The sequence below is a fragment of the Gambusia affinis genome, linkage group LG15 (assembly GCF_019740435.1).
Source record: "Gambusia affinis linkage group LG15, SWU_Gaff_1.0, whole genome shotgun sequence".
Lineage (NCBI taxonomy): Eukaryota > Metazoa > Chordata > Actinopteri > Cyprinodontiformes > Poeciliidae > Gambusia > Gambusia affinis.
In genome coordinates, this window is record NC_057882.1 from 25,172,306 (window position 1) to 25,195,559 (window position 23,254).

At 36.6% G+C, this 23,254-nt stretch overlaps 3 protein-coding genes across 3 annotated transcripts; all 3 read left to right on the forward strand.

The window, feature by feature from the left end:
* The first annotated feature begins 732 nt into the window (after positions 1-732).
* On the forward strand, positions 733-7,443 carry LOC122844669 (solute carrier family 22 member 5-like). Its single transcript, XM_044140358.1, has 10 exons — positions 733-1,545; positions 1,631-1,734; positions 2,947-3,101; positions 3,173-3,344; positions 3,421-3,547; positions 4,339-4,433; positions 4,609-4,823; positions 5,712-5,894; positions 6,001-6,136; positions 7,023-7,443. The coding sequence occupies exons 1-10, from the start codon at positions 1,156-1,158 to the stop codon at positions 7,123-7,125; spliced, it is 1,680 nt and encodes a 559-aa protein (XP_043996293.1). The 5' UTR covers positions 733-1,155; the 3' UTR covers positions 7,126-7,443.
* A 1,652-nt stretch (positions 7,444-9,095) lies between these two features.
* Positions 9,096-15,303, forward strand: LOC122844670 (solute carrier family 22 member 4-like). The gene is made up of 10 exons (XM_044140359.1): positions 9,096-9,579; positions 10,235-10,338; positions 10,437-10,591; positions 11,495-11,666; positions 12,377-12,503; positions 12,686-12,786; positions 12,905-13,119; positions 13,351-13,533; positions 14,573-14,708; positions 14,846-15,303. Exons 1-10 carry the CDS (start codon positions 9,151-9,153, stop codon positions 14,916-14,918), a joined length of 1,695 nt encoding a protein of 564 aa, XP_043996294.1. The 5' UTR covers positions 9,096-9,150; the 3' UTR covers positions 14,919-15,303.
* Positions 15,304-15,950: 647 nt separating this feature from the next.
* On the forward strand, positions 15,951-22,676 carry LOC122844671 (solute carrier family 22 member 4-like). Its single transcript, XM_044140360.1, has 11 exons — positions 15,951-16,056; positions 17,383-17,814; positions 18,814-18,917; positions 19,003-19,157; positions 19,377-19,548; positions 20,268-20,394; positions 20,545-20,645; positions 20,715-20,929; positions 21,684-21,866; positions 22,075-22,210; positions 22,369-22,676. Exons 2-11 carry the CDS (start codon positions 17,407-17,409, stop codon positions 22,421-22,423), a joined length of 1,656 nt encoding a protein of 551 aa, XP_043996295.1. The 5' UTR covers positions 15,951-16,056; positions 17,383-17,406; the 3' UTR covers positions 22,424-22,676.
* Positions 22,677-23,254: the final 578 nt, after the last annotated feature.

Sequence of the window (23,254 nt, forward strand, 5' to 3'; positions counted from 1 at the left end):
AGTGGAAATAATGCAAACAGTCTGGAGACTCTGAACTCCTTTGTTACAATACAGTCCTGATGATTAATAATCAATGCACTGATTAAACTAATTGATTTTAAAAGAATGTCGAAATTCCTTAAAATCATGTTGACACATTTTATTTTTTTAATTCAGAGGTTGTTTTTCACATCTGTTTGTGTCTAGAATACTAAAGTCCATGAAGCGGTGCAGCTATCAGTCCAGTCCTCCAGCAGAACGCACAGAGGTTTTCTCTGGGAAGTTGATCGGATTATTTCTGAGGAAAACAGAAAAACCTGCCTTCATTGGGGACGTCTCTTCCCTAATTTTGTGAGTAAACCACCAACACAGAAAGCTTTATTTCGTAAAAACTGATTATGTAATCCGTTAGCAGTGGCTGCTCTGGAGACAGAATTTAATGTCTCCCTCTAGAGTTACAATCTTTAACTGCAGAAAGGAAGACTTACACATGCAGTAGGTCTACTTTTCATGTTTTCCAAAGACACAGTTATGAAAACATCAAAGCATATTCTGACCCAACAGATTCATGTGCCGTTCCACAAATGCTGGCCTGCAAAATATGTGTGGTTTCTCAGGGACCCTGTGAGTTAAGAGTTTATCTTTAAGATAGCAGAACAAACATCCAATTGATACAGTTTCAGCAGGACTTTCCATAAAGGCAGGTTTGCCTCAACGGTCTGTTTTAACACAGTCCAACAAGAGTCTTAGCGCTACTTGGCAACATTTAGAGTACAGTCATGTGGACTACTTGGAGTATTTAAAAGTGAGGAATGCTGTTTAGAGAAAATGCCACAGCAGAAACCTTTTCATGGTATGTGGGCTGCAGGGTATGTACAGTAGAATAACTACTGTGGAGCTTTAATTTACTTCAAGCAGATAAAATCACTTAGTGCAGGCTCTGAGTGGGTCAACTGGCCTTTGAGAAGATTTCAATTTTGGGTAGAAACTTGCGCTCCATACAGCTGGTTTAATACTCACAGGACTTGGAAATGGAAATTTTTCAATTCTGACTCCGGCCCACCGAGGGACCCAGTCCACTCTACCCCACAGAGAGCTCAACTCTATAACCCTGGCACTGAGCTGAGCAGCTGAAGAGGGACACCACACTTCACTGTGAAGAAGGAAGGGGGGGAAATGGGAGACTACGATGAGGAAACTGCATTTCTTGGACAAATCGGTCCTTACTTCTGGCTCACTTTCTTCCTCTTGAACACAGTTTTTGTGTCAACCGGATTCAACGGACTTTACATCATCTTTGCAGGAGCAGCTCCAAAACACAGCTGCCTCGTTCCAGATGTCAACCTGACAGAGGAATGGAGAAATGCAATCATTCCTGTCACAACAGTGGGTGATGAAGTAGTTCAGAACCAGTGCAGTAGATATAATCTGGCTACAGTTAAAAATCTCTCTGACCAGGGTTATATCCCTGGGAGGGATGTTAATCTGACTAATCTGCCACTAGAAGGATGTTTAGATGGATGGAACTACAGCAAAGAAGTGTACCAGTCCACAATAGTCACTGAGGTCAGTATGAAGGTCCATTTAATGTTGGTTTTCTCATGTTCTGCTGGGTTTTTTAGTTTTGTTTCTAATCTTTGTGTCTCTACAGTGGAACCTTGTTTGTGACAACCAATGGAAAGTTCCTTTTGCATCTTCAACCCTGTTTGTGGGATATCTGTTTGGCTCTCTGATCTCAGGACAACTTTCTGACAGGTATTTCATCCAATTCAAGAAATCTGTACAACTTTTAATTCTGCAGAGCAACATTTTCTGTCCAGTACCATTTGTATAAGTTTGTTGCAGCCACTGTGGCATCAGAAACGTGTTAATGGTTGTTTTAAAAAAAATAAAGTTCTGGTTAAACCACCTAATGAAGTCTGCTAAAGATTTCAGATCGACAGCTGACAAAGACAACAGCGCCATCTTCTGTTGCAGTAAATTAATACATTTTGGATAAATTTTTTTCTTCAGTGACCTACAACTATTGTTCTTTCAACAAATGAAATGTTGTAGTATTATGTTCACAGGGCATTCATTTTAATATGCTGCCTCCCTACAAGGTAGCAGAGTTAATTTATTTCAATAACTGAGAAACTTGTACATTTTTATTTATTGTTATGCACATGGGGATATATTTTGATATTTTATTTTGCTAATTTTTATCATTTTTACAGGTAATGAAAACTGAAACTGTTCCACAGACAATTATAATATTTCATAAAACCAATTAAAATGTCGGAAAAATCAATTTTATAACATTATTGGTTGAATGATGTGTCAATCAAAAGGGAGGGGGCCTCTGGGCTGCCCAATAAAAGCGTCATAATGGGCACCAGCAGGGTTAAAACTTTCAACCAGACTTTTTCCTACCACTAAACTTTAACATGCTTTCAAACTGCTCTTTATACAGAGTCCGTTACTTCAGTCATTACCTGATGGTCCATACGCTCCTTTAGAAACCTGTCAGCTGTTTAACTGTCCTGTTGGAGGTCCTCTCCAGAATTATCTTTCACAATAGTTTCTCCTTGTAAATACCTGATCAAAATTGATTCTTTTAATGTATCTCCAAAATATTTCTATATGAACATAACTCTATATGACGTCAGCATCTTCAAAGAATTTGTATGAACTTTTGGAAATGTAAATCTACTTTCAACTGTGTGTCTAGTTTGATAATCATGTACATTAGTGTTAAAAAAAATACAAAATTGAGTATATAAACTGTCTTTTTTTAACTTATGCTTCTTATCAGTAATAATTTAACCTTTAACCAGGATAACATAATATGCACATGCAGACATTTCTCAAAAAACACATTTTAGTGCAAACTTAGCTTCTTTATTTTGAACTATTGCAGTTCATCTAAATTGCTCAGATGTGTTTTTAATTGAAAGCTAATGAGATGAACCTGTTTTTGTTCTCCAGGTTTGGAAGGAAGAAAGTTGTCTTCGTATCTCTCGGGGCTCAGTCTCTCTCTGTTCTGCTTCAGTCGTTCTCCCAGTCATGGAGAACTTTCTGTGTCATGTTCCTGTTTGTTGGAGCCTCTCAGATTTCCATCTATATCTCTGCATTCGTACTGGGTAAGTAAATGTAAACCTAAACCTATTTATTTATAAGTTCATTTTATGCTTTTTCTTTAATCCTCTGATAGGTACGGAGTTGTTGAGTAAAACCATGCGAGTTCTCTTTACGACTCTCGGGGCCTTCCTCTTTTACTGCATCGGCTACATGACTCTTCCTTGGATTGCATTCGGCATCAGAGACTGGAGAACTCTGCTAGCAGTTCTGTCAGCAACCTCTGTGGTTTACATCCCCTTGTGGTGGTAAGTTTGTCATAGAACCCACTGGTTTCCAGAACGATGCTCAAAATGTGCTGAATGTTTTAAACTACCTGTTCAGGTTCATCCCAGAGTCTCCACGGTGGCTGATTACTCAAGGAAGAGTGATGGAGGCGGAGGTCATAGTGAGAGACGCAGCAAGGAAAAACAAAGTGCAGGCACCGTCAGTCATCTTCAAAGAATCTGAGGTGGGAATCGGCTCGGTCCACACAGCAGTGTGTTTGACTCACTTCCATGTTTAGGATCAGTGTCTGCTAGCTGGGGGTCAAAGGGCTCTCATGAAAACTCATCACTGGTGTGCTTTTCACAGAAAGAGATTTAAACTCAGAGGAAAGTGTTACTGCAAATTCCACTTAAACATCTGAATCACTGAATGAGCGATAAGCCTGGCTGAAGGAACAGAAATGTGGTGATTGTTTGTTACATTAATTTATTTATTGTGTTGTTTTGTTGTTGTCTGCTAGTCTAAATTAAAATGCTTCAACAATTGTCCATCAGCTCTAAGAAGGATTTTCATGATTTCAATCTTATTTTTAAAGTCAAGTTTTAGGATTTTTCTGACATTTACTGGATACTTCAGTTCAGGAAGACTGTGATTAAAGGTTGATTTTTCTGTTATTCCCAGATTCAACTGATGCATTTGTATCAGAACATAAAAATGTATGTTCACAGATTTTTTACATCCTGACTGAGCGTGAGCCACTGCAGAACAAAGAACAAAATATGTGCAAAACTTGTAGAGACAAAGAACCGCAGTGCAAGGGAATATAGATTTAGGGTGAAAAATACGCACCATTTTCTATATTAATTTTAAAAATGTATATAAATATCATATCCAAAACTCTTGTGTTTGTTGTTAATTTAAGTTTTCAATGTATTATTTAAAAACTAAACGATGTAATCTTTGGCTCAACTGTGGACAAACAAAAATGTGCATAATAAATTGGAGATATTTCTTTGCACATGTATTTAATTTTAGGCTGAGGAAATTCCACCTGGGAAGAAATACACCATGCTTGATGTCCTGAAGTCCAGTAAACTCAGATGCATCACACTGATGTGTCTCCTTTTGTGGTGAGAATAAAAGTTTTTAATTTAAACAATTGATTCTCTGGGGATCAGAAAATGATCATTTATGAATAAATGAGTGAATAATTGTACATAATGAGAAAAATATGCATAAATATAGATATCTGTCCGTTAAAATCTGGATGCAACCTTAACAGTAATATTCTCTTTGTCTTCTCAGGATGGCCATAAATATTGGTTATTTTGGTTTATCCTTGAACACTTCCAACCTGAGTGGCAACCCTTTCTTAAATTGTTTTTTATCAGCGATTACTGAAGTACCCGCCTATATAGTTTCTACTTGTCTGCTGAGGAAATGTCCAAGAAGAGTGATTCTGTCAACCTTCCTGGTTATCGGAGGAGGCGTTCTTCTGCTCATCCAGTTCATCCCTGACAGTGAGACTTCTTTAATCTGATTACATCACAGAACATTTTAGCAACAGGAACATTTTGACTAGATGGTAAAGTTACAAAAAACTTTCCTTTCAGTGTTTAAGATATTGTTCTAATGTTTATAAGGAGTGTCAAAAGAAAACAAGAAATCTTGTTTTATAAGCTTTCTAATCTTTGAAAAGTTGGGTTTTAATTCTGAAATCTATTATTTTAGTTAAAAAGAAAAACATTTATTCTCTATTTTATGAAATTTGCATATTCTTTAAGATGTCAGATGCAGAAAGTATGTCAAAATGACTTTCTTCCATCGATACAGCAATCATGTACTCCAGATTATTTATTCATGTTTAAGCTGGGCAATGTTTAGCTCATCATCGCTGACTGTTTTCAAGATGAAGACCTATAAAGTTGTGCTGGCTGTGCACGTGAAACAGCCGTGTCAGGTAAAATAGTCAGACATTGAGTTCAAACTGATACCTGGCTGCTGACTGTGCAACTCAAAGTTTACCAGAAGACGAGAGACGTGTTGATTATGTAAGCAGCTCACATTCTTTGTTTAAGGTGATTTCAGCTCAAATAACACATTTAGCCTCTAAACTTAAAATAAAAGTAAAAACTGTAAACCATGGTTGAAAATGTCCTTTCAACTGTAAAACACAAACGTTTTTCTCCAAAATAGATTGAGTTTGTTTCCCCTAAACAAGTCAGTTTTCAGAACTTGCTCTCAATAGTTACTTAGTCTAATACATTGAAATATTCAATACTTTCATACCAGCTGCTATAAATCTTTTGGATTCATTCTGTCATTATTTGTGTGGCTACATGAACTGCATCAGTTACCCAAACCCATCACCATAAACTAAACTAGTTACCTGTCTTATTCCTCCTAAGCTCTACATTATGTTGCTCTGGCACTGGAAATGACGGGGAAATTTGGCTTCACCATGGCCTTCACCATAGTTTACATCTACACAGCTGAGATCTACCCCACTGTGCTCAGGAACGTCGGCATGGGAATGTGCTCCTCTGCAGCTCGCATCGGCAGCATCACCGCTCCTTATGTCATCTACTTAGGTACCTCCTGCCTCTGCTGATTTCACAGAGCAAAAATCATCTGCACAAAATACTGAGTGAAAGTTTGCCATTCTTCAATGTCCAACTTACATCCTGGTATTTACAGGAACATATAATAAAGTTCTACCTTACATTCTGATGGGAAGCCTCACCATCGCCTCTTCTGTGGTTAACTTCTTCCTTCCCGAGACTTTCAACAAAGATCTACCAGAAACAGTGGAGCAGATGCAAGAATGCCAAGGGTATTCATTCATTCATTCATTCATTCATTCATTCATTCATTCATTCATTCATTCATTCACTGGAGTTTAATAGAAACTGCAACCAGTTTCATACTTTAAGGGATTTTTTCATTTCTTTGCAGAAATCTGTTTTTCTGTAGCTACATATAGCTACAGTGTGTTAAATACAAATAATATGAAAATTAAACATAACATGAAGCAGAAGAAATAAATGGAATACTTAAGTGAATAGAAAATTATCAGTAGCTGTTAATTTAATGGTAAAAAGCACTTTAATTGATTTACGTAACGTCTAGATAAGATGATTGAAGTTATGAGTTATGTTAAAACTTGACCTTGAAGCTGGTGTGCATTGAAAACAGACACTTTCAGATTCAAACTGCTCTGCTGTGTGATAAGAAGACGTCATTTTGATTACCTAGACTTAGAAATAAAAACAGCATATCGCTGTAGCAACATGTTAAAATGTATAAAACGACCAAAATTTTAGATTTTTTTTCTCACTGTCTGACAATTAAACAGTTTTAAAGTTTGTCATTTTACATAAGTTAGAATTATCTTTTTTATCTAAATCCAAAACCTTGGAGGACATTTTCCCATCAATTTTTAAGTTTGAGCTCCTTAAATTGATGTACATTTTTTAAAAACAAATTTTAAAATATGGTGATGCAGGAAGTACAAGAATGTCAAGAACATTTCATGTGAAGAACATGTAAAATTTTTGTACAAATTGGCAAAATACCAAATCCAACGTTACGTACACTTATGAGATCACTGACTTTTAGTTTAGTTCTGTCAAATGGCAAGAAATCAGAAATATAAAGTATTTAGTTTTCAGTTTGATGTTGAACTGTTATTAATTTTTTATTTCTAAAATACATTTTAGGTTCTGTGGACGATCTGAAAAGAAGAAATATTTTCAAAATGGAGCCTCACGCAATCAACCAGTTCTACAAGAAAAACCTGAAGTGCAAACATTAAGCCTTTAGATTGTTTTTGTATCTTAAGGAAATAAAATTTGCCTTGATCTCTCAACAGAGATTTGTAAATGAATCTTATAAAATATCTGCTGTGGATCCAAAACGGCATCAAAAAAAGCAAATACTGCAGTGTGTCTGGTTTTATTTTCACTTAGCTGATGTTTAGGAATTTAAAACATTTTCTAGAAATGTTACAAAATAATAAATGAATAAATTGTTTTGTATCCATTTGCACCAGGTGTGATTGGTCAACATTTGTTGTCTCAATTTTTGTCTTCCAGGAATAGTTTTCTTATTGTAAAAATAAATTTTCTCAACTCAAAACCTGATTAATTGACTGAATATTATGAGAGTTTCATTTACTAAGAGGTTTCTTTAGTCCTCTTAGTTCAAATGTTGTTTATTTAGAAAAATGTATTGTGCTATATTATATATAGATTATGTAATTCATTTAAATATAACTAAATAGCATAGAAATATTTAACCTAACTTTGTTTGATGGTGGATTTGCCAATTAACTTCTTTAAAGCCATTAAAGAATTTAACGGTTTAATACTTCTCCTTTGCTTTCTGCTCTTTTCTGCAGATGATGCAGTGATTTAAATACAGCTGTTAATTACACACTTTCCCCAACATTTTAATTACAAACTGAGTCTTTGGACAGAATTCCACAACTTCTCAAAACTCTCCAGGATTTTTGCAGGAAATTATAAGTTCTGATAGCTGACATTCTTTCTTACCAAATGACAACAATGATGCATGTTGTGCAAAATCTACGGCTTTGCACAAGCCATAGATTGTGCAAAGCCATATCTGATTTATACCATATACTACCATAAATCACCAGGGTAATTTATGGTAGTATATTGGAATGACGTCAGCACTGCAGATGTAGTCCCACCAAACAGGGATTATTAGAAATAAGTACGAGCTGCTCTCCTCAGGCTGCAGCTCACGCTTCTAACAAAACTGGCACACTCCACTGATAGCTTCATGCTAACTCCTCTCTGAACTCTCTTCACTTCCGGTCCTGGTCCTGCCGCTCCACCGGTCCCCCGCCCACATGACAGGCCTATCACATGTGAGTGGGAGCCAGATAGGGGAAGCCATAACCCTCTACAATAAGGATCACATTGCAACTTCTAACAAATACAAATATCCATATGGACCCCAGCAGAACTAAAACACAGAATCGTTACACTATGCACTAATTCTGCATCGAAGCAACATTGTTACATTTATTTTTGGGTTGGCATGTTCCCAACATTACAGTAAACCAGCATGAAGGAGAATTAAGATTAAAAGAATCGCATTTAGACATGAGGAATAACATATGCTTCTATGTGTTGGAAACAATCCGGTGCTTGTTTTGCTTTCCAGGTATTCCTGGAACTCAAGTACGATGTGGATTATTATTTCAGCACAATAAATAACCTGGACTTTGCTCCACTAATATTCTCAAGATTACTCTTACAAATTATCCTATTTCTCAAAGTTGTAACTCAGAATACTTTTCACAGTAAATCTGTGCATTTAGTAAAAGGCATCAGGTTTGTTGTGTTTAATTTGAGAAGCATATCTTCTTTATGGCTCACTATCCTTCAGGACTTTGGTCACTTAAACCAGTTTATGAACAACCACAACAAAGCCTTGTGCAAACGTCCTGATCTCATCATTGTTTAACTTGCTTCAATGAAAAAACAAGTAACCATGGAAACGGATAGTTTTCATTACTGTTTTACAATTATATGAGAATGATTTGCATTTCTTGAAAGAATAACTTAAAGGATAAGTCTAAATTCACAACGTGTTCAGTCAAAAGAAGTAAATTGAACCTGAGATAAATCAGAGATAATCCTGTTTTATAGTGCTCTATGTCCCAGTGTGACCTCCCACATTTCAATGGAGGAATCTAAAAATGTGAACCCGGCTTTAAGGTCCAAACCAAGTCTCTGCATGACAGAGCTGAGCAGAAAACCGTGTTGTGCATATCAGCCTGAAGGACTACATCATCTTCCTCTTTTTTTCTTAAAAATGAAGAAAATCAGTCAGGAAGAAGACGACCAAAAAATCAGGGACTATGACTCCGTCACCTCTTTCCTGGGGTCCTGGGGACGCTTTCAGATGAGGATTTTTTTGGCGTTGGGCATCAGCATCCTCCCAAACGGATTTACTGGGATCTACATCGTTTTTGTCGGCGCCACCCCGCCTCATGAATGCCAGATTCCCGAGAAGATCAGCATCAGTGAGATGTGGAGGAATGTGTCAGTCCCACTGGAAACAGTCGATGGCGTCACAAAGCGCAGCTCCTGCTGGAGGCTTAACCTGGAAACAGTCAGGAACTACTCTGAAAAGAACTTTATCCCAGATGTGGATGTGAATGTCAGTGAAATTCCCCTGGAGACGTGTCTGGATGGATGGACATACAGCAAAGAAGTCTACCAGTCAACCATCGTTACAGATGTAAGATTATTTTATTCTGAAATATTCAAAAAGTGGATCGTACAGTCTTTTTCCTTGAGATTTTTTTCTATATGATCTGAACAATAAGAGATGGGAAAAACAAAGCTTGGTTTAAAAGTTTTACATTTTAAAGAGTATTTTACTTTAATTAGATTGACACACAAACTTAAGTAGAAATTACTTCTTGTATGCATATTGCAAAGCTAATCTAATTTCACTGAAGTCTTTAAGTTTCAAATGTTATTCAGATTCAAAATGCCAATTTTTTCCTCAAAACTAAATCTTTTAAAATAGTTTTGGCAAAGTCTTGTCCCGCATATCTAAAAGAAATGGTTGAAATCATCATGTCCTTCAGCTCTGCAGAGGCCTGATAATGAGTTTTTCATCTTATTTTGGAGTTTTGGGAAAATGATGCATCTAAAAGTTAAAAAGCAGAAGCTGCTGAGGAATGGATTGTTTTCAAGTGTTCCTGTAATATTTCAGTGATTTAAACGTTTAGCCCAGTGCTTCTTGCAGGAACGATGTCCGGTTTGTGCCAGGCTGTTTTGGCTGGAGGTTTTAATAACCAAGCTGAAACATAAATGTTTTTTCTTACATACTTATTAAAAAATAAACTTGTCGAATAAAAATCCTTTTCAAAAACCTGTGTTTCCAGTGGGACTTGGTGTGTGATAATGCATATAAATCTCCACTGACCACCTCCATTCATTATGTTGGGGTTCTTGTGGGAACCATGGCGTCAGGCCAGATGTCTGACAGGTATGCATCTTTTCAGGATTTCTCTTTAAGCAAAATAATTTCCCCACAAGAGGAAACTAAAATACCATCTTGCTGATCCAAACAGTCGTGTTCCACAGGTTTGGAAGGAAACCAGTTCTTTTTGTCATGATGGCTCTTCAAACTTTAGCAACGACAGCACAAATCTTTTCACCCAGCTGGGAGATCTTCACCTTCATATTCTGTCTGGTGGGAGCTGGAGGATACTCCAACTACACTATAGCATTTGTTCTGGGTATGTTGTTTAAGAAAACTAATAATATTGTTTAATGTTAGGAGCGTTTCTACATATAATAAGTTAGGAGAAAGAATTGTGCATACTATTAGGAGTCAACAAAAATTTATTTACAACAACCTGGAACAGAAAAGATGTCAGGTTCCATGTTTTTCTGTGTATTTATTTCTAGTTTCCTGTGTGTCTGAGTCTCTGTGTTGTCCTGTCTATCCCCTTGATTAGTTCCCAGGTGTGTCTCGTCCCCTGATTACCTCATGTGTATTTAGTGTCACCTGTGTCTCCGTGTCTTTGTTGGGTCCTCGTCTCATTTTGGCGTCAGTTCAGCACATGTCAGTTTGTCCGTTGATGTTTCCTGTTGCTACCTGTTATGAGCAAAAACCTACGCTCAGCAGTGCTGCCAGGTCTGTGGACTGTGTTTCTGGATTATTGTCAAAATTAAACTCATCATCTACATCTCTTCTGGGTCTGCCGCGTCTACCTCACCTCACCTCACACCACACCAATTCTTGACAAGATGCAGTTTAGTTTTTTCTGCTATCAAAGTTTTCAATTAAATTTGACTGAGTAAGAAGAAAATTGGTTTGTTTGGTAGATTTATGTAAATAAATAGAAGAAAAGTCTTATTGTGTGACAGGAAGTCAGTAACACACTACCAAGAATTATGACAAAGATAATTTTGCAAACTTGTCTGTCATTCAATCACATAATACCTCAATGGAAAATGATTTATTAAACATACAGTCCAATGTGAAATGTATGGTTCTATCAACTGTTGGAATAAGAAACTAGTTTGTAAAATGTGTTTGGTAACACAGAGCTATTTAAACATTAAATAGTTTAGACTTTTAGGATGTTTATAGCAAAAGTTGTTATTTTTAAATATTCTCTGTATGAAACCTGCAGGATCTGAAATTCTCAGCCCAAAAACTCGGGTTGTTTTCTGCTCCCTTGGCGTTTTTATGGGCTCAGCTGTCGGCTACATGCTAATGCCTGCGGTGGGCTACTTCCTCCGTGACTGGAGAATGCTGCTGATTGCAATGGCTGGATCTGGACTCATCTACATCCCTCTGTGGTGGTAAGAGAAGGACACCTACAGCAAAATATAATAATTACATTGTTTTACATAATACTTTGTTACATTTTTTGTATTTCTGTCTTCACTCTCTGCACTTCAGCATTTGAGACTATAAGGGCCCTAGTGTTCAAAAATTAGCCTCAGAATGTTGGATGCTAATGTGTTTTTATATCATATTTGGATTAAATAAAGTAAATAAAAATAAAAAGCTGTTACAAATTTATGTTTTGATCATATTTGGAGGATAAACATTTGTGTGAGAATGAATTTCTAAAAATTTAAGACCTCAAAGGAATACAGTTAATGTGGTAAAATCATTGTCCAGTTCCTCAGGCTTAACTAAAACTACTTTGGTTTATTTATTATTTGTACATGATAAATGTAAAATCTACTTTCAAAGTTATTTTTCTTTTGTGGCTTCTTAGAAATTTTTTCAGCTGGTTTAAAAGTTTTGTTTCAGCATCACATTGGTTTTGTCTAAGTTGAGTGAATATTTAGATTTTAAAAGTATGTCAAATCTTAGTTTATCTTTTTATTATTGTCCACAGAAAAAAAAAATGTTCATGTTAGTTGCAAAAACAACCTTTAATAGTTTTGTTACTTCTTATCCCAATACTAACGCCACAAACAATCAAGGATGCATTTGGGAACATTTACAAGAATTTCATGAACTGTTGTGATAAACTGATGTGCTGTTGTTGTTTGTTCAGGTTGCTCACAGAGTCTCCTCGCTGGCTGCTTTCTCAGGGGAGAATTAAAGAAGCTGAAGAAATTATTATAAATGCTGCAAAAATGAATAAAGTAGAAATCCCTCAGGATATTTTTCGACCAGCTGAGGTAAGTTTATCCTGAGCTACATCACTATGAAGACACAAAAATACCACCAGACCTTTTTATTGGTTTTGCTTTGAGCTTGAAGTCAGATAAATGACCACTTTTTCTTTTAGTGCATCTTCAACAGTAGATTTATTGGAGTCTGTATGTTAACTGCAGTAACTATTTCCTCATATTTTACATAGGTTGAAGATGCTTTGTCTAAGAGGGATGAGAAAACAAATGTGTTTGTCATCCTGAAAAGTTGCAATATAGCATCTATTACATTGTTGTGTGCCAGTCTGTGGTATGTATTCAACTTCCTTATATGACAAAATTTTGAACTTTTATTGCATTAATTAACTGTCTAGCTTTTCTGCTCTTGTAATCTTCCATTAAAGAGAGTTTTGTGAATCTCTTTGCAGGATAATCATCACCCTAAGCTACTATGCTTTGCTCCTCAACACTTCAAATCTTAATGGTGACCCCTACCTGAACTGCTTCCTGTCTGCTGTGACAGAAGTGCCAGCGTATATAATAGCCTTGTTGCTGCTACGGTTCTGCTCCAGACACCTGTGTCAGTCCTCCACTCTGCTCCTAGGAGGCGTCATGATCCTCTGTGTCCAACTCATTCCTAAAGGTAATGCTCTAAGCCTTATTGGAACACTGTTAATTAACAAAACTTGAAATATAATGATTATCAAGATTATCAATGCATTTTTAAGGCTAATCTGCTATTCTGTTTGCCTACAATAAATTTAGCTTAAGAGGACAAATATAGGCGATGATGCCTTTTAGTTGTAATAAAAAAAGCCCATGTTTTTATTAAACATTAAATGTGAAACTTAATTTTTCTTCTTTGATTGTCCAGATCTGCCCACTGTGGCTGTGCTGCTTGAGATGTTAGGAAAGTTTGGAGTGACTGCAGCGTTCTGTGTGGTGTATTCAGTCACAACGGAGCTCTTCCCCACCGTTATCAGAAATACAGCGATGGGTTGCTGCTCCATGGCCGCCCGAATCGCCACCATCATCTCTCCTTTCATCATCTATCTAGGTAAACAATCTAAATCAACCAAAAAGCATTCTGCCAATCTCCCATTTTCTGGAAAACATTTAAAAATGTAATGAATAGATGTAATTTTTGTGGTTTCAAAAATCACTCCGTTTGCATTTTAAATACATACTGGCACATGTTGTCTAAGGTATATTACAAAAAAATAGAGACATGGAAGATAAATAATATTGTATGTTGAATACAGTTTGCAAAATTACTTAGTGTATTCACATCACACATTTTAGATTTGACTATAAAATATTTTTATACTTAATCTATATGCTGCTTTGCATTGGCTTAATATGTAATATAATAAAAAGACTGAAGTTTGGGGTTTAATATGGCAAATAAGTGTCAATACTTTTTTAAGGCAACATGTATAAACAAAACTAAATTTAAAAAAGTAAGAATTAATTAGGTCTCAGGATTTTGTGTGATGTGCATTGCTTTTAGCTTATCCTTAATACAGAATGTAAGTTTTGATGAAGTTTGCTACAAAACAGCAACGTTGCTAACAACAAAAATCAGTTTTTAAATTTGATTTCTTTTAGGCTTCTTCCGTTTTGTGTATAAAACAAGATTATCTCTTTAACTGCTTGAAAGAAATGTTGATGAATGTTTGAAGCCAAAAATTGTTCCTGTAACAAATTAGTACAAAAAATAAATGTGTAGCCAAATAAAAAGGGTTCGCAACAAAATCATCGACCTAAAATCTTATGCCAAACTGCTCCACCTAGTGGTTGTCTGTGGTAATTACAATAAGCTTCAACATGCTCTGCTTGTTCAAATATTTATTTCAGATATTATGTAGATAACTGGTAAAGTCCAATTTAGAAAGTGTTATTTGCAATATATTATGACTTTTTGTGAAATAATATCTTTTGATTCAATAACATAAAGCAAAACGTTTCCATGGCAGTTATTATGAATGAATTGGCGCAGTTAGCATAAGATTTTTTTTACAAAACTGTCGGCATAAAATTTGTACTAAAAGTTTTCTTTGCCCTCTGACAGCATGTTTATCTTCCTTAATTTGTAGGAAAATACTACAAGGCGCTCCCTTACATTGTGATGGGTGTCTTAGCCATTTGTGGTGGGATTATTTGCTTCATGCTGCCGGAGACGTTTGGGAGAGCGCTGCCAGAGACTTTACCTCAAATGCTGCAGATCTGCCGGTGAGTCCTGCTTTAAATAATATTAATATGGAACCAAATGTATTAAACTGATACTTTTATTGCTTAAAACGTCCTTGTTTTACTGAAAAAGAAAGCGAATGTTTTCTAATTTGATCTTATCATTTTTATTCAAACAGGAGAAGAAAAGAAATGATAGATGAAACTATGGAGAAAGAAAACATTCCCCAATCTAAAGAAACCAAGTTATAGTTATACATTTATATACTGTGTTGTTCTTTCTGTTGACATAGTTGCCCGTCCTTAGTTGTATTATATATTTTTAATATGCAATATCATAATGACAGTTAGAGAGGGGAGTAAAAGTTTGTCCTCACAAGTGCTGATTCATTTATTTACTTATTTCCTTGTAACTTAAATGTCGGATGCTGCTGATGTTTTGCTTCGTGTTGACAAGAAAATGTTATTTTCCTGATCTCAGCGGCCAGATGAAGAGCGCACATCCTGATATTGTGACAAGGTTCAAAGGTCATGTCTCAAAGTTGTCTTTGACTCCACGTTTTGGGTTGGAAAGTTTGGTTTGTGTCTGAATTATGAAGCAGTTGAAAGACTAACTTTTGAATATTAAAATTATTTAAAGCCTGTCAAACCACAATCTTTCTGTGTCCTTACAACATTGTACGCCTTGATACTTGAAGAAAAGCACAAACTTCTTCGTTAAGTCGTTTGTTCTGTGACATAAAAATGATTCATACTCAGCATTTTCATGCTTATTTTATGCTTCAAAATCCAAAGAGTTAAAATCTGCAAGGAAAATATTACAACATCTAAGTCTATTTCTCATCAGTAAAAAAAGGATGGAGTAGGAAATACTTCAAACTGGCCAGCTAGTTTGTTTCCACCTTCTTGTTAGGACCACCAGCATAAAGGAAATAATAATCAATAATTGTACACTGGAAACCAGATTTCTAAAAAAAAAAAGTTTCCACAGAGAAATAAATCTTTGTGCCTCATCTTATTTATGCGTCATGGAAATCGTAGCTCATTAATTGAATCAATTTTTAAAATGCTGACATGAACAAATCAAAAGTTATTATTTTCAGACTTAGTTTGTCTTAGAGAGCAGTTTATACGTACAGATTGCATGATGTGTTGAGCCGATTTCCATCCCACCAGGTCTGGTCATTGCGGGAAAGCAACATGTTTAAATTTAGCTTTGAATGCTCCCTGATTCTGGCAGCTGTAGACAGAGAGCGTTGATTCTTCCTCGGTGTTTATGGTTACGGACAACCTTCCACCAGAGCAGTTATATCAGTTGTTGCACAGCAGGAAAGTGACCTTCACTAAGACATTATCCACAGGACATTAATCCCACTGCAACTCAAACCTGGTAAGTTACATTTTTTATTTCTTCTTTATTACATACCACGTGTTTGGTCAGTCAAACCCCTTCGGTCTAAGAAATGGTTAATGAAAAGAGAGGTGGGCTGACGCAGCTAAACTGATCTCTATGCTTTGCACTCAGTAAACATGCAGTGAAAACAGTGAAAAATAATTCAGAATAAATGTCTGCTTTCTGCATTGCTTTGAGGGAACCTGTTTAACACAGGCGGTTGGTTCCTCTGAAGAGCTGATGTGAAGCTAGCATCCCTGCTGTGTCCCTGCTGTAAAATGACTGACTGCAGCAGCTCACATTTCTGGACAGACACACACACAAGTATTATGTTGGGGGCGTATATGTCAGACATTTATCATTTGAACCCAGGGAAATTCTTGTGGATAGACATTTCAACATTTCTATCTCTGATCCGATGTCTTTATTATAAGCATACCAAACTTATCTGACCTCAGTGGGTTATTCCTAAATATATTACAATTCAATATCATGACACCTGCAAAAAATAAAAAGGATAAACTGATCTACTTGGACTGTCTTCTTTTAAAATGTACACATACATTTTCTAGTAAACTAACATTCATTCCTTAAACCTGAACTTCATGTCAAAGGTGTAAGCAAACCTCCAACAAACAAACGGTGTAATAATGGCAGAGGTAGTGGAACTCGATGCGTTAATCTGTGTAATGCATCTTTAGCATCCTGATCCACACTCCATTCCAGTAGATAGCGTTAATGCACATCTAAACTTGCTTGCTTTTGAGTCAATTTTGCCTTATCAGCAAACACTGAAGCAGGCAAGAAAAATCTCCAACACATCCTACATCATGTCTGTAAGGTTATATACAGGAAACAACGGAGAAGTCAATGGTAAAGCCCAAATCTCGGGATGTTTTCTATCAGTTACTGATGAGTTTTTATGTTAATTACAAATATAAATACTTAGGACTGTGAGAATCTATGTCTGCTCTTGGGATATGTGTGCCTTTCAGTGATGTTAGCAGCAGGAAGCATGCCGAGTTGAGGAGCAGATGGCCTGAAGCCAGAGTAAAAGCTGACACCTAACAGGAGAGGTGTCAGCTTTTACTGACACCCTTCCAGCAGGGTGGAAGTTTTATGAGCTAGAGGGGCATGAGAACTGAAGTTTATGACCCAGAGGGGGACAAGAACTCAGGAACTGCATTTAAATCCACAAGATATGCAAAGATTCTGCCAATAGCTAAAGTTGGCATTTAAATTTGAGCCACGCTTTACATTTTCCACAAATCTCAAGAAGATAACAGCTGAATGAACCAAACATCTGCTTGTGTTTTTGTGCAGTCTGTCAGGTTTTTATGTAAGAGAATGGATATCCCAAAGGTCAGGGACTTTGACACCGTCACCTCTTTCCTGGGATCCTGGGGACGCTTTCAGATGAGGATTTTTTTAGTGCTTTCCATCAGCATAATTCCAAATGGATTTGTTGGCGTCTACATCGTTTTTGTCGGCGCCACCCCGCCTCATGAATGCCAGATTCCCGAGAAGATCAGCATCAGTGAGATGTGGAGGAATGTGTCAGTCCCACTGGAAACAGTCGATGGCGTCACAAAGCGCAGCTCCTGCTGGAGGCTTAACCTGGAAACAGTCAGGAACTACTCTGAAAAGAACTTTATCCCAGATGTGGATGTGAATGTCAGTGAAATTCCCCTGGAGACGTGTTTGGATGGATGGACATACAGCAAAGACGTCTACCAGTCAACCATCGTTACAGAGGTGTGCAAAAAGCTTGCCTTTATTTCAAAAGGGGCAATAAAGATCTTATCAGATTACTTTAATAGGGAGAAGTAAAGGTTTTTGGTTTTTGTAATATTTCTATATTTGTTTTAAGATTATTGACCATTTCAGACAACAGTGAGAAATGGGCAAAAAGGTTTTTGTATTTCTATTTCTGAGCCTTGATAACAAGGTCATTCTATTTAAACTTCTACCATATTACAAACTTATTAAATAAAATGTGCATAGACATAAGCTGGCTGTAATGTAAATAAAATGTGGTTTCTAGTTTTATAGTCTCATCATGAATAATAAAAATATTGTCATTTTTATCAAGTCTCAAACGAACAAACCTTCAGCAGATTGTATTTTTCTGCAGAATATGTGCAATGCAAACTGTCATGTGAGTGTGAAGGTGTTGGCTCTGACTGTAGTTTACACAAGTCTGAATATATGATGAAATACTGTTGTTTTAGTTTTTGAGAAATTGCTATGCCTGTTACAAATGTCTGATAAATTATTAAAGCTGGAGCATAACTTTTATAAAAAAATATATTTTACATATTTGTTGAAGCTGCCACTATGTTGTGATAGTTTGGTATGAAACAGATAATCTGTGAACAAGGGAGGCGGGTCTTAGTGTTGTCAATCACAATCTTGTGTGGTGCAGCTCATCCTCCCTCTCCCCTCTGCTTTGTTTTCTTTGCCATTAGTACATTTAGCAGCGAGTACATGAGATTGATTGACAGCGCTAAGACCCGCCTCCTGACTCTGGTTGATTACTTTTGGTGCATTTCTTCAGACTGCCATAGCAGCTCAGGCAGGAGGTGAAACAGATTGATATTTTTCACATATTACCTGTCTCATAGCAAACTGTCACGACACGGTGACAATTTTAACAAATACCCAATATTTATATATATATGTATATGTATATAATTATTTTTTTTTTTCAAAGTTACATACTTGAGCTTAAAGAAGATGTGTCTGATTTTGCAGTGGGACTTGGTATGTGAGAATCAATACAAAAACCCACTGACGACCTCCATTCATTACATCGGAGTTCTGATCGGAGTTCTGTTCTCAGGCCAGCTGTCTGACAGGTATGAGCTGCATGTCAATATACTTTCCCAATCAGTTTAATTTCTCAATAAGGAATACAAGGAATCAAATTTATTTCCTCCACAGATTTGGAAGGAAGCCCATCCTGTTTGTCATGATGGCTGTTCAAACTGTGGGGCTAACAGCACAGATCTTCTCTCCCAGCTGGGAGGTCTTTCTCCTAATTTTCCTTTTTGTTGGTGCTGGGGGATACTCCAACTATGTCATTGCTTTTGTTCTGGGTATGCATTTTTAAAGTAAACTTCATAATATTGGTTAATTACGTATATATAGTTATGTGTTGTTTTTTCTATCCTATCTGACCTCCTCAGTCAGATGAGTCAGGCCTATTTCAGCTTGTGTTGGGTACAACAAAAGTTCCCAAGTTTTTCAGAATGTGACATTATTAAATGTCAACAATTCTCCATAGACACGTATAAAAATATGTTATTCACCAACAGGAACTGAAGTTCTGAGCCCTAAAACCAGAGTGGTTTTCTGCTCACTGGGAGTATTCATGAGCTCAGCTTTGGGGTACATGGCGATGCCGGTAGTAGCCTTCTTTCTCCGTGACTGGCGGATGCTGCTGGTCGCCATGGCTGCCTCCGGCCTCATCTACATCCCTCTGTGGTGGTAAGAACATTTATACATGCTGGCTTTTAGCTCGCAACAGTTTTCCAATGTTGATTTAAAATTATTTTTTTCAGGCTATCTTTGTGCAGAAGGTTGTCATAACAGTTTTTTCTTTGTCACTACTAAGAGGGAACTAATTAGCCAAGTTTAAAAGAAAAATTGCACATTATTTAACTGGGCTGTGACCTCTGGGACCTGCTGTGCTCCAAATGTTAGAGAAACAGATTTTTAGAAACTTAATTATGTTAAATTTTAAGTCGGCATTCATCTGTTATGGACAGGAGCTTTAATACCTTTGGAGAAATAATTATTTGATGACTTGGGGACACTGTGCATTAAACACTGAACTTTCATCCTCACTCAGTTCTAAAATATGGCACAAAAAAAAAACAACAACTAATGTACCTGATTCTGATTAAATAGAAAACTGCCCAACAACCCAAAGGTAACGGACATACGTCAACATGATGTCCCACAAGATTCATTTACTGTTCTCACTTTTTGATCTGCATAACTGCCATTTTTATTTAAGCATGCAAGGCAAGATGCATTGTGGCAACAATTTAATAAAAAAAAAACTAAATATCTTAAAGTTTAGAACCTGCTTGTATCTGTTTCAAAATGTTCATGTGTTTGTTTGAAATACATAAATGAGGTTATAGTCGAGTTGGTTAATCTTTAAAGTAGTTTAAACAGTTGAAATGTTTTTTTCTGAGCAGGTTTATCCCAGAGTCTCCTCGCTGGCTGCTGAGTCAGGGGAGAGCGGCCGAAGCTGATGTCATTCTTAAAGATGCAGCAAAGCTGAATAAAGTCGAAGCTCCAGACGCCATTTTTACACAACCAGAGGTACATTTGAAAGTCTGTCTGTTAATACTGTATTAATATCATCTCATATCTTTTGTGTCGTTACAAAAGTTCCTACAACATTTTTTATGGGAGATTGTTTTTTCTTGCTAAGTTTGACCTGCCTTTGTTTTGGTATTTCTTTTGTCAAAGATTGAAAAAATATTGATGATGCGAGACAAGAAATTCAACATTCTGGTCCTTCTGAAAAGCTGCAACATTTTCACCACAGCACTGCTTTCTTCAAGCTTGTGGTATGTGAGCAGTAGGATTATATTATTAGTCTCAGCTGTACTGAAGATTTGTCCTGAATTGTTCTGCAGGATGATCGTCGCCATGAACTACTTTGCTTTGATCCTCAACACTTCAAACCTGCACGGCGACCCGTTCCTGAACTGCTTCCTGTCTGCTGCTACAGAGGTTCCAGCATACATCATTGTCTTGTTGCTGCTGCGCTTCTCCTCCAGGCGCCTCTGTCAGTCTGTCACACTCTTACTTGGAGGCATTATGATCATTTGTGTTAACCTCATTCCAAAAGGTAAGATCCACACAGATCTTATTCACCGACAGCAGTCATGTTGTGGTTTTTTAAAAATCAAACTTTTTCAAAACACGTGTTGGCTGGTAGGAGCCAAATTCAATTTACTATACTGACAAGCAACCACAAGAGACAGTAAAATATTTGACATTTATTTGTAGTTGGTTTGTATGAAAGATGATGCAAACATAAGCAGTGGAAATTATGCAATGCTTTAAATTATGCTTGCATAAATGTGACATTTTGAAGATTGTCTTTTGTTTCATGAGTAGATCATATTCCTTTTAAATTCCAAACAAAATATAGGATGTTTAATTTTAAAAATGCAATATTCACAAACCTAATAGTTTAAGTGCAAACTATTTTTTTACTTTAACTACAAATTGAACATTTGGACATTTTTCTAACAGAAAATGGATGGATGGATGGATGGATGGATGGATGGATGGATGGATGGATGGATGGATGGATGGATGGATGGATGGATGGATGGATGGATGGATGGATGGATGGATGGATGGATGGATGGACGGACGGATTTGACCAAAGGACGGACATGGACGGACGGAATGGATGAGATGGATGGATGGATGGATGGATGGATGGATGGATGGATGGATGGATGGATGGATGGATGGATGGATGGATGGATGGATGGATGGATGGATGGATGGATGGATGGATGGATGGATGGATGGATGGATGGATGGATGGATGGATGGATGTGATTCTTTTGTCTGATTTTGTGCCTCAGATTTACCTGCTGTGTCTGTGCTGCTGGAGATGGTGGGAAAATTTGGCATCACATCGGCTTTCTGTGTGTTGTACGCCTTCACGGCGGAGCTCTTCCCGACCGTGATCAGGAATACGGCCATGGGATGTTGCTCCACCGCCGCACGGATCGGAACCATCATCTTCCCGTTCATCATTTATCTAGGTAAGTGTAGAACATATTTGTGAAATCTGTGACAACGTTTTAAGATACAAATACTTAAAAAAATTCCTTGATGTCAGTGAGAGTTACTGTAATGTCTCATGTTTTATCTTGTTATTCACTAAACAAACAAGCCTTTTGTTTGGTTTAGAAAGTACTTGATGTTTCTCTCAGTAGATATTAAATTAGGGCTGGGTCGGTCACGTCACAGGGTTTTACTTCAGGGCCCTTCCGTACGTAGTGATGGGTGTTATGGCCGTCTGTGGTTCTGGTTTCTGCTTCATGCTGCCAGAAACCCATGGAAGAGCTTTACCAGAGGCGCTATCAGACATGCAACAGCTGCATGGGTGAGTTGTCTGTAATTATTGAAGAAGTTACGCTTATTTTTGGTAAAAGGTATTCTTCGTTCTGTTTAGTCATCTTTGATTGCTTTCTCTAATTCTGTGTGTTTAGTATGATAGTTAACTTTATCAATGAGCAGAATGTTTTTCCTTTGTTCAAACAGGAACTGTGTGAATAAGAAAAAGGAAGCAGAAAATGAAGAGAACACACATATATAAATGTTATTACAAATCTGCTGCTTCTGCCAGAGATTTCATCTATTTGTTGGGCTTGTTTTAAAGACTGACTGAAAATAACTGATTTACATTTTCAGGGTTTTTTTTAATGCCATTACTTTCTTATGATTTTATGAACAGACCAACACTTAATTTTAAATAAGCAGTAAAATGATACAAATTGTCTAACAAATAAAAATCTGACAACTAGTCATGCATTTGTACTCACCATCTTTACTTTGATGCCCCTAAATGAAATCCAGTGCAACCAGTTTCCCTCAGCAGTTACCTAATTAGTCAATAAAATATAAGTTTAAAACAAAGTTTGTTTGTTTTCTCAAAGATCAACAGCTGAGCTGGGAGAATCCAGGACAGCAACAATAATTAGTTTTTCATTTTCCTCATTTGGCCTTTATGAAAGAATGGAAAACAGAAACCTTTAAGAAGTCCAGTTTAAAGTTTGAAACAAGCCATGTTCAGATCAATTCAGTCATTTAGAGTGTTACTGAAAAGTCCATTTATTTCACTAATCAAGGGAAACACATCATATAGAATATTTAGACAAAGATTGATTTTTTAACAGCTTTATTTCTGCTGACTGCTAATAAAAACACAACATTCAAAATTTGAATATTGCATCAGACCAATAAAATGTGGGTTTAATTGAAAAGTATATTAATTACCTGCATAGAGATCATTTTCAAAAGGTATTTTTAATCTGACAAACGAGACTCATTGGACATTTATTCAAATTTTTTTTTTATAAATAAAAAACACGGAAAATATGGAGAAAGTCTTTTGGACAGTTTTGAATTTAACTGAACTTTTGGTCCT

Bases quoted from the DNA above. Each gene is read 5' to 3' on its own strand.
- LOC122844671 (XM_044140360.1), top strand. From the start codon at position 17,407: ATGGATATCCCAAAGGTCAGGGACTTTGACACCGTCACCTCTTTCCTG. The intron at 17,815-18,813 runs GTGTGCAAAAAG...CTGATTTTGCAG, and splicing joins AGTCAACCATCGTTACAGAG to TGGGACTTGGTATGTGAGAA. The intron at 19,549-20,267 runs GTAAGAACATTT...TTTTCTGAGCAG, and splicing joins ATCTACATCCCTCTGTGGTG to GTTTATCCCAGAGTCTCCTC.
- LOC122844670 (XM_044140359.1), top strand. From the start codon at position 9,151: ATGAAGAAAATCAGTCAGGAAGAAGACGACCAAAAAATCAGGGACTAT. The intron at 11,667-12,376 runs GTAAGAGAAGGA...TTGTTTGTTCAG, and splicing joins ATCTACATCCCTCTGTGGTG to GTTGCTCACAGAGTCTCCTC. The intron at 12,504-12,685 runs GTAAGTTTATCC...TATTTTACATAG, and splicing joins ATATTTTTCGACCAGCTGAG to GTTGAAGATGCTTTGTCTAA.
- LOC122844669 (XM_044140358.1), top strand. From the start codon at position 1,156: ATGGGAGACTACGATGAGGAAACTGCATTTCTTGGACAAATCGGTCCT. The intron at 4,434-4,608 runs GTGAGAATAAAA...TTGTCTTCTCAG, and splicing joins CTGATGTGTCTCCTTTTGTG to GATGGCCATAAATATTGGTT. The intron at 6,137-7,022 runs GTATTCATTCAT...AATACATTTTAG, and splicing joins CAGATGCAAGAATGCCAAGG to GTTCTGTGGACGATCTGAAA.